Below are 10,455 nucleotides of genomic sequence, written 5' to 3' on the forward strand. Positions count from 1 at the left end.
ATCTCATATGTGTATAGCTCATATATCTGGGGTATATATGATATATATAGATAGATCTCATATATATAGATAGATCTCATATATATACATATATGTGTATATATCTATAGCTATATATATCTGGGAACAAAGGCAGAGGAGAAACACTAAAAACAGGTTGTAGAGCTTCACAGTTTGTTCTTGCCTTGACACGGAGCACCTGCTATTTTGACTTTGTCCCATAGCTCACCCAGGAGCCTCAGGCTTTTCCTCACTAGGTGACCCTAATGTTTTCTGCCAGGAAGTAGGAGATGCTAATGAAAGAAACAGCATTAGCATAGGAGAAGCAGACAGGGGACTTAGGACACCTTGGTGGTACCACTAGCTAGCTGCAGTCTTGTGCAAGCGCCCCAACCTGGCCTCCCCTCCAGTGCTTGTGTCAGGTGAGTGAGGACAGGATTATATCAAAGGCCCCTTCGAGAGCTTTCCAACTCTACCTGCCCTGCCACAAAGAAAATGACACAGGCTTTTGCGATTTCACACTTTTTTTTTTTTTCTTTTAGAGGTCTCGAACCCCAGGCTGGGCAGTGCTGTGCGCTGAGCTAGCTACACTCTTTAAATATGACTCCTTGGACAGTCACCCCGTGGAGGAGGGCCGGCCTCAGTTCAGAGAGGTGAAATGACCAGCTTAAAGCCACCCACCGCAGACTTCAAGCGTCCAGCTCCAAGAAAGGGCGGTGAGCAAGGGCTCAGCATGGGGGGGAGACTCAGGCTGGGACAATCAGAGAGAAAGAGGAGTGCACCTGCCCCCCCCACACACACACACACGGAAAGGCCTGGGGGAGCCGCCGGGCTCGACCCTGGGGCAGCCTCGGGTTGAACGCCCTCACGGGGTGGGGGGGGGCCGCAGGCCTTGAACTCTGCTCAGGAGCCCGGGCAGGAGAAAGAGCTGCAGGCCGAAGCCCCGGGGCGGGACGGAGCGAGCGCAGCGCGCGGCCCGGGGCCAGAGGCCGCGCCTTCCCCTCCAAGCTGGAGAAGTCCTCCCCGGCAGGCCCCGGGGACAGAGCCATCCCCACCCGCAGGGGGCCAGCCTGGGTTTTCTGCCAAAGCTGGGCCTCCCCGGGGTGCGCCCCGAGGCTTCCCGGGGGGGCGCGAGGGGTCCCCGCGAGGCCCGCGCTTTCCCAGAAAGTGGGAGGGCGGGCGAGGCTGGGAGGGGGCGCGGCCCGGGAGGGCGGGGCCTTGCTGCGGTGGGAGGGGCGCGGCCTGGGGGCGTGGCCTTGCCGTGGTGGGCGGGGCGGGGCCCGGCGGGAGGCGCGGAGGCTCCGCCCCGGGGCAGGCGCAAGCCCGGGGCGCTGAGCTCCTCCAGTCTCCGCCGCGCCGCGGGCTGGTAGCGGAGCCCGCCGGCAGCTCCGCCGGCGGCGGCGGCGGCGGTTCCATGGTCGGGAAATGACCCTGCCCGGGGGCCCGACGGGCATGGCGCAGCCGGGGGCCGCGGGATGCCGCAGCCCCGGGCTGGAGCGGGCCCCGCGCCGGAGCGTCGGAGAGCTGCGCCTGCTCTTCGAGGCGCGCTGCGCGGCGGTCGCGGCGGCCGCCGCCGCCGGGGCTCCCCGGGCCCGCGGGGCCAAGCGGCGCGGAGGGCAGGTCCCCAACGGGCTCCCGCGGGCTGCCCCTGCCCCGGTGATCCCGCAGCTAACCGTGACCGCCGAGGAGCCCGACGTCGCCCCGGCCAGCCCCGGGCCGCCCCCGCCGGAGGGCGAGTGGCTCCCGGCCGCGGGCTCGCACCTGCGGCAGCCACGCCGCCTCTCCACCTCGTCGGTGTCCTCCACCGGCTCCTCGTCGCTGCTCGAGGACTCGGAGGACGACCTGCTGAGCGACAGCGAGAGCCGGAGCCGCGGCAACGTGCAGCTGGAAGCCAGCGAGGACGCGGTTCAGGTACGGGCCGCGGGGCGGGGCCGGCGCGGGGCGCGGGGGCTCCCGGGGGCGGGGTGGGGGCCCGCGCGCGGGCGGGCGCCCCCGCTGTCCCGCGCCGAGGGTCCGAGCCTCACCGGCCCGGAAGAGCCTTGGCAGTTCTCCGCCGGGGCTCGGCGGGCGGCCGGGCCCGGGGGCGACGGAGGAGGGTGAGGAGTTGGCGACCCGCCCCCGGGGTCGGGCGGGCGCCGCCGGGTGGCTGCGCGGGAGGGCGGGCGGGGCGCGCGCGCCTCCTCCCCGCCCCCTCCCGGGACGCGCCCCCCCCCCCGCCGTTGCCACGGTTTCCCGCTCCTGAGTGGGAGTGGAGCTGCGCTCCGCGCTCGGCTCGCGAGCCGCTGCCGTCTGCTCCGGGCGCCCGCACGCGGCCGGGACGCCGCGAGGGAGGGGCGCGGGGCGGCCGCCGGATGCGGCCCCACCTGGCGCGCGCCCGGCTCTCCCGGCCCTGCCGCGCCTACGCGTGGCCGGTGGGAGGGTAAACTGAGGCTGGAGGGGGACCGGATCAGCCTGTTCGTCGCTGCCTGGATGTGCGGGGGCCAGGCTCACCCACTTGGCTGTGACCCGGGCCCCAAGGTGCGTGCGCTGCGCACCCCGCGGTGCTTGAAGCGCGGACGGACACTTCGCTGGCCGCGGTCCGCGTGGACTTGCGTCGGTTCCACGTGGTGCTTGTGCCCCCGGCGCGACGCGCAGACCCAGGATCTCTCTCGGCTTTCTCCCCAGAAGCGGCGACTTCCAGGGAGCCCCCGGCCCTCCCGGGACGCGTGCCTCGGTTGCTGGGACGACGCGGGGAGAGCGGGGGGGCGCGCCTGGGCCTCGCGGACCCTCACCCCCGCCGCACACCTGGAGACTTACCGTGCGGGGAGAGGGGATTGCACAGTGACACACAGAGGGGGACACAATCAAAAACACCTGCCCCGAGCGGGGACACCCCTTCCCCCCACCCCGCCGCGGGGCCACAGGTGCGGGAGCCCTCCCTCATCCTCATCCCGGCCTGCACACCCGGGCGGGAACGGGGAGACGCGCAGCTGGGCGGGGACCCCGTCCACACACACACACACACACACACACACACACCCCGCATCCCCTCCTGCCCTGGGCGGGTCGGCCGCTCCTCTGCTCAAATTCCAGACGTCCCGGAGGCGGGCGCAGGGAGGGAGGAAGGGCGAGGCGGGCCGAGGGCGTGGGAACACCCCGCTTCCGCCCTGGGGGTCCCTGCAGGCGCGCGGTGGAGATCCCACAGCCGATCCTGGTCAGCCACTTCCACCCAGGGCCTGGCCTCTCTAAGGCGCTGCCCGGAGCTGGTGGCCTTTCCAGGCCCAAGGCTGCATCTTCTAGGCCTTCCCAACCCCCAGCCCGCGGGGCCTCCCCGAAGGCAAACAGCCAGGGCCGAGCATTAGATAAGCTCGGAGCTGTTGACAGAGTGTGCCTGCGTCCTCAAGAAGGACCCTGAGCGGACTTTGCCTCTGCCGTCCCTGCGGCCAGCCGCGCAGCGCCCTCCCAGGTCGCCTTTAAGGGTTCCCCAGTTGGAAGGATACACCTGGGAGAAGGTACTGGGTCTGCACTCCAGGGCTGCCACCTGGCCGACCTCTGCCAGCTCAGCCTGGGCACACCTGGGACCCAGAGAGGCTCTTCCTGCCTCTGTCTGGCGAATACAACCAGCTTTGCCTTCTCAAAGCCTGAGTCGGCTTCCCAGAGCGGAGAGGTTGAGACCGGGGGCAGCCTGGCTCTGTCCAGTGTCCATTCCTCCGATGGAGGGGATCCTAGGCAGGGAACCCCCCATGTGGCTTAGCAAGGACCGCCCTGAGGCCTTGACTGCCTCCTAGAACAGCTGCAGGGCGGCTATTGCAGAAGAGAGGGTGGGTGCCCTACCGGTTTTCTTCTCTCCGAGCTCCACTCTAGGTAAGGAGACCTGGATGCCACCCCCTTCCCGCACTCCGAACCCCCACACATCACGTTCCACTAATTATAGAGCAGAATTTAGGTTAACAGACTTCCTTTTAAGAAGGCAATTGCCCATGGGAAGGTGAAGTCGTGGGTCACTCATACCTTAGTGCAAATCATTTTATAAATTTAAACTGCTTGCTCTCCCCCCGCCCCCAGCACAGGGAGTGCTAGTTTGATAGGACAACTAGAACATGGAGTGGGTGCTGGGCGGACAGAGAGCTTCAGCCAGAAACACCATGAAGGGGACAGAGGGTGGGGAAGAGAGCCAGTGTCAGAGCGCAGGCTCACTTCTGGCAGGAGGCAGGCCGTGTGCGGTGAAAGGGGGAGCAGGTATCCTCAAGGCTTCTCAACAAAGCTTAGGCGAGGGGACTCTGAGCTAGGACCCAGCCAAGCCCTGCCCGCTCAGCCTGCTGGGTCCTCCTGTGCTAAAGCCACCCTGGCTTTTGCCCATGATGCCCAAGTTGCCTCTGTCTGTGTGTTGGTTTTCTTCCTCCTTCCTTCCTTCCTTTCTCTTTCCTTCTTTTTCTGATCCTGGGGCTCAAATTCTGGGTTTGGGCCCTGTTCTTGAGCTCCTTTTTGCTCAAGGCTAGTAGTGCTCTACCATTTGAGCCACAGCTCCACTTCCAGCATTTTCTGTGATTAATTAGAGATAAGACTCATGGACTTTCCTGCCTGGGATGGCCTTGAATTGCAGTCCTCTGATCTTAGCCTCCTGAGTAGCTAGGATTACAGATGTGAGCTGCCCATGCCTGGCTTCGTGTGTTGATTTCTAAAGGAGGGTTTGGCCAAAGGATGAAGCTCTGGCCTTCTTGGTATCTCCATCTCACCCAGTTATATCAAAAATCTGCTCCCCAATACCCTTACAATAAAACATCTCACCTGCTCAAAAATCTTTCCCTGCCCGTTCATGAGAGAAAATCTCCACCCACTTACCTACCAACCCACCCACTCGATGATTCTCCAAACGCTCTTTGGATACATTAATTTGTGAATGCATTATCTTCTCCGTGGAAAGGTACCTCCCGTAGAAGGTTACCTGAGTTGGAAGATGGCAGTGAGTCAGGTTCGAGACACTAGCATCAACTCCTTCCCTGTTTGACTGCATCCATGACTGACAGGGCTGCTAGATCCTGTCATAAGAAACCTCTGGAGGTAGCAGCGAGGGATAATGAGCATGAAAGGCCTTTGTTTCCTGCCCAGTTAGAACCACCAGCCTTAGTCGCTGCTGCTCTTAGCTCCTGTGAGATACAAAACCAAGGTAGGGAGAGTAGGAGGTGGCCCCATTTCACCTTGGCATGGGGACAAGTAGATGCCATTATCACACATCAGCCAAGGGCTGGTGTACCACTTCAATTTTTTTAATTGAGACTAGGTCTCACTAGGTTTCCCAGCCTGGTCTGTGAACTAGTAGGCTCAAATGATGTTTCTGCCCCAGCCTTCTTTGTAGCTGGGACTACTAGCGTGGCTGCCAGTCCTAGCTCAATGAACCCTGTTTTTACCAGGCCCCCCCCTTTCCAGCTTTAGCTTCCTCGTGTATCCTCAGGACCCCAGAAGGAAAGATAGTTCCTTTTCCTGACCAAACCCAAGATTGGTTCTCCTTCCAGTGTGTGTGTGTGTGTGTGTGTGTGTGCATGCATGCATGCATGCTCGCGCACGTGCGTGTGCTGATCCTCGGGCTTGAATTCAGCCTGGGCACTGACCCTGAGCCTTTTTTGCTCAAGGTTAGTTCTCTTCTATATGAGCCACAACTCCACTTCTGGCTTTTTTTATGCTTAATTGGGAATGAGTCTCACAGGCTTTCCTGCTCAGCCTGGCTTTGACCCTTGATCCTCAGATCTCAGCCTCCTGAGTAGCTAGGATGACAGGTGTGAGCCACCGTGCCCAGGTCTCCCTTCCACTTAGGGTGGCTACAGAGCTACAGCTTTTTTCTTTTGTCATTACACTGCTATCCCGAATTCTGTCTTTAGACTCATAAGCCTACCTGAAGTTCCTATCCACCTCCTTCCTTTGGATAAAGGGAAGGTGTGGAGCCAATGGAGAGAGCACCACAGCAAATCCCAGTGTTTCCACAGAAATCAAAGCCCTCCCAGCCAGACAGAAGGGTAACATGGGCTCTGGAAGGTGCTAGGGCAGTTGGACCACAGGGAAGGAATTGAAGTGGTAAGAGTCAGAAACTTGGACTCTGTAGATGCAGAATGTTAAGAGATGCTAATTCCTCTGAGCCCCCTATAAAATGAGCCTAGTAATGCCACCTCTCATACTTGCTGGGTCTGGGCGTCATAGCATGATTGTTGAGTGAACACAAGAGAAGAGGTCTGGGATGGGGCTAATTCACGTGGTGCATAATCACTTCCCTGGAATTTTACTTGAGGGTTTGGAGGTGGGGAGTTTTATAATAAAACTTGGATTTTATTATGTTAGCAGAATGCAAGCCTTGTATGTATTTAAAGATTTTAAAAGGGAGTTTTGAAAGAGATGTCATGCTGCTAGTGGGCTGCTTCTGGCTACACCCCCAGATCCCCAGGGATTGGACATGTGATCACACCCCAGTGTGCCATGTAGGAACTTCAGTAGCAATGGGAGAGCAGGGCTGTCTGAAGGAAGATGCGAAGGTGCCTGGCATGCAGCAGTAAATGGTGGCTCGTGTTAGGGCAGCCGCTATGTCCTCCCAGAGGAAACAGGCCCACACAGATGACAGTACTTGGTTGTGTTCACTCAGCCAGAAAGTGAGAAAGCCAGGATGGGAGCCAACTGTTCAAAGCTTTGTCACCAACCCCCATCGCCTCCCTGTGTGCAAGGCTTTATGGTCAGCAGCCCTCCGCTCCCCAGTTCTCCCTCTCCACATTCTCCTGCAGCAGGGATGTTGGCTTCTAGTCTCCTTTGAAAAGCAAGCAAACCTGCAAGGGGGCAGTGGACACACAGACCTGTGTGCTTCACAGAGGAGACACAGCATGGATGAATTTGGGGAGGGAAGCAAAAAAGATCCAGAATATATGAGATACTTTCAGGATTGGATAGAGTTCCTAAGTCATGGGGTTTTCTTTTTTTTTTTTTTTTTTTTGTCAGTCGTGGGGCCTGAACTCTGGGCCTGGGCGCTGTCCCTCAGCTCTTCAGCTCAAGGCTAGCGCTCTACCACTTGAGCCACAGCATCACTTCGAGCCTTTTTTTTTCTCCTTATGTGGTGCTGAGAATCGAACCCAGGGCCTCATTCATGCAAGGCAAGCACTCTACCACTGAGCCACCTTCCTAGACCAGTCATGGGGTTTTCTCCAAAATAACTCCTACATTTTCCTGCCAGTATGCATGTGTGTGTGTGTGTGTGTGTGTGTGTGTGTGTGTGTCCGTCCTAGGGCTTGAACTCTTGAACTCGGCATGGACACTCACTCTGAGCTTTTGTACCCAAGGTTAGCACTCTACCACTTGAGCCATAGCTCCACTTCTGGCTTTTTTGGTGGTTAATTGGAGTTGAGTCTCTCGGATTTTCCTGCATGGGCTGGCTTCAAACTGTGAGCCTCCCATCTCAGCCTCTTGAGTAGCTAGGATTACAGGGCATCTGATTCTCTGCCAGTTTTGCTTGAAGATGACAGGCCCTCTGCTTTGCAGCTCACAGATCAGCACCAAAGGCCAATTCCAAGGAGTCCGTGGAATACGGAGGCAAGATGAGGGGTGTTGAGACGCCAGGCTGGCCTCACTGTGTTGGTCTTATGTGAAGGGTTCCTTCAGTATCAGTGTCTCTGAATGAAAGGAACTAGCATCCCAAGTGAGTGAATCGGAGATCTAGGTTTGTCTGGCTTTTGCTTCATGCCAAGGAATGGGACAGGGGAGCTGAATGCCTGTCACGCTCAGGCTTCATTTACCACGCAACACCTGCAGCCAGGGAATCGATTCCCACATTTTACAAACTGATACATACACACAGGTTTGTTTCTCAGCCACCCCCCCCCCCCCCCCCGCCCAATCTCCTGAGGCATTGGCTCCACCCCAAATCTATTCAGAATTTCCCCTTGGTAAAGCTGGGAGTTGGCATCAAGGGTGACCCTCGGGCTGAGGGGCGTGGCTGGGGGGTTAGAGCCCCTGTGAGCAGGCACAGGTCCCTGAGTTCGAACTTAAGTACCACTTAATAAAGAGGAAGAAAAACCACCATGGAACAATTCAGCCATCTGCCCCTACCATTTTTTGAGTGGTGGAGCTGAGCTTTCTGACCAGAGTCCAGGGCTTTTATTTATTTATTTTCTGTCTGTTCGAGAAGCCAAGTAGCCTTCTCTGGCCGCGGCTCCCCCTCAGGGCTGGTCAAACCCCTCACAGCCAGGGGAAGGAGCGAATGAGTTAAGGGATGAACAGAGGAATCCTCCAGTCTCTGCTTCCCTTCCAGAAAAGGGACTTGAGGCCTTGGGGAGACGCCGATTTACAGGCAGGGGACTCCACCCCCCCCCCCCCCCCCCCCCCCCCCGTGTCGCTTTCAGAAAAGCCACTGGCAGAAGATCCGCACCATGGTGAACCTGCCGGTCATCAGCCCGTTCAAGAAGCGCTACTCGTGGGTGCAGCTGGCGGGCCACACAGGTAGGCCTCGCAGGGTGGGGGTGGGGCGGCTGGCCGGGCCCGGGACCCCCTCCCCCCCTCCCCCTCTCCCCCCCCCCCAGCGCTCAGCCCAGCCCTCCGCAGGGAGCTTCAAGGCGGCGGGCACCAGTGGGCTCATCCTGAAGCGCAGCTCGGAGCCCGAGCGCTACTGCCTGGCGCGGCTGATGGCGGACGCGCTGCGGGGCTGCGTGCCCGCCTTCCACGGCGAGGTGGAGCGCGACGGCGAGAGCTACCTGCAGCTGCAGGACCTACTGGACGGCTTCGACGGGCCCTGTGTGCTGGACTGCAAGATGGGCGTCAGGTGGGGATGCGTGCGCCCCCTGCTCCGGGGAGGGCGGAGGGACTGGGGGGGCCTCTCTGTGCGCCCCCCCACGACCGTCCCCCACCCCCCCTGCAGGACTTACCTGGAGGAGGAGCTGACCAAAGCCCGCGAGCGGCCCAAGCTGCGCAAGGACATGTACAAGAAGATGCTGGCGGTGGACCCCGAGGCGCCCACCGAGGAGGAGCACGCGCAGCGCGCTGTCACCAAGCCGCGCTACATGCAGTGGCGGGAAGGCATCAGCTCCAGCACCACGCTGGGCTTCCGCATCGAGGGCATCAAGGTGGGCCAGGACGGGAGGGGCCCGCCCGGCCCTCCCCTCCCCATCCCCCCCTCCATTTGCCAGGCCACACCCTCTAGCCACCATCTCCTGGTACCTAGACGTTGACATGGGGGAGGGGGTGGAGGGTGGCACTGCCCGGCTACCCCTTGCATGATCCTCTCCCTCCAGGCGGGACCCGGCCCCTGACACTCCCTGCCCACCTCCTTCAGAAAGCCGACGGCTCTTGCAGCACCGACTTCAAGACTACCCGAAGTCGGGAGCAGGTGACCCGCGTCTTTGAGGAGTTCATGCAAGGGGACACAGAAGTATTGGTGAGAGCCAGAGCCCTGAGGTGTGGGGAGTGTCTGAAGCCCAGGGTACCTCCTGCTCATCTGTTCTGGGGCACCCAGGGAACCTCCTGCTCATCCGTTCGGGTGTCCTGGCCCACGGGATCCCCTGGTGGCAGTTATCTCGCTGTGCTTCACTTTCTTCCCCTGGTGGGCCAGGAGTGTCTCTCTCCGAGGCACGTGTGCCGAGCTGAGGGTGTGCGGTGCTGCTCTAAGTTGGACACGTTCCCATAGCACGTCATTAATTTGCTCACCCCGTCCTCTCCAGAGGAGGTATCTGAACCGCCTGCAGCAGATCCGGGACACCCTGGAGGTCTCCGAGTTCTTCAGGAGACATGAGGTAAGAGGCCGGTGGGTCAGGTGACGGGGTCTGGTCTGTGGGGGCTTCTGCGGAAGCAGGGCCTGACTCTGTGGGGGCTCGCAGGTGATTGGGAGCTCCCTCCTCTTCGTGCATGATCATTGCCATCGCGCTGGTGTGTGGCTCATCGACTTTGGCAAGACCACACCCCTCCCTGATGGCCAGATCCTGGACCACCGAAGACCCTGGGAAGAGGGCAACCGTGAAGATGGCTATTTGCTGGGGCTGGACAATCTAATTGGCATCCTGGCCAGCCTGGCTGAGAGATGAGACTGGGTCCTTGTCCCCACTTGGGCTGGCTGCCGGACAGACGTGTGGACCTAGGGTCGTGCCCCCTCTGTGCATGCCGGCAGGAGACTGGAATCCCGCTGGGCGGGCATTCACCCAGCCCTGCAGGACTAGGTGTCAGTCACTAAGGGGCTGCACTGCCAGTACTGGCATTTGGCCTCCAAAGAAGCCTCAGGTTCCCAGAGCTGAATGGCACTCCAGTTACAGCAAGGGAAGGGAGCCCAGGCTTTTCCTCAGCCCAGCTCTTCTGAGGCTGCTCTCTACGCAGCTCTCCAGAGCAGCCAGAAAAAAGATTATTTCATAGGTATAGACCTGTTGGTCTAACTTCCTACACTACAGTGGACTCCCCTTCCCAATAAAACGTAAAGACCTAGCTTCTGCGACTCCAGTCTCATCCCCTCCCTCCTCTGGTCCA

At 60.0% G+C, this 10,455-nt stretch overlaps 2 protein-coding genes across 2 annotated transcripts in view; one reads left to right on the top strand and one right to left on the bottom strand.

The window, feature by feature from the left end:
- Ehd4 (EH domain containing 4) overlaps positions 1-10,455 on the bottom strand; it is a 738,029-nt gene that overhangs the window by 377,922 nt on the left and 349,652 nt on the right. The window lies entirely within an intron of this gene.
- Positions 1,426-10,388, top strand: Itpka (inositol-trisphosphate 3-kinase A). Its single transcript, XM_042687918.1, has 7 exons — positions 1,426-1,911; positions 8,352-8,448; positions 8,551-8,767; positions 8,864-9,068; positions 9,278-9,379; positions 9,663-9,734; positions 9,819-10,388. The coding sequence occupies exons 1-7, from the start codon at positions 1,426-1,428 to the stop codon at positions 10,020-10,022; spliced, it is 1,383 nt and encodes a 460-aa protein (XP_042543852.1). The 3' UTR covers positions 10,023-10,388.

The sequence above is a fragment of the Dipodomys spectabilis genome, unplaced genomic scaffold (genome assembly GCF_019054845.1).
Source record: "Dipodomys spectabilis isolate Male_0828 unplaced genomic scaffold, ASM1905484v1 ptg000108l, whole genome shotgun sequence".
NCBI classification, from domain to species: Eukaryota; Metazoa; Chordata; class Mammalia; order Rodentia; family Heteromyidae; genus Dipodomys; species Dipodomys spectabilis.

Coding starts and splice junctions, on each gene's coding strand:
- Itpka (XM_042687918.1), top strand. CDS start 1,426: ATGACCCTGCCCGGGGGCCCGACGGGCATGGCGCAGCCGGGGGCCGCG. Junction 8,768..8,863: donor GACTGCAAGATGGGCGTCAG/GTGGGGATGCGT, acceptor CCCCCCCTGCAG/GACTTACCTGGAGGAGGAGC. Junction 9,380..9,662: donor AAGGGGACACAGAAGTATTG/GTGAGAGCCAGA, acceptor CGTCCTCTCCAG/AGGAGGTATCTGAACCGCCT.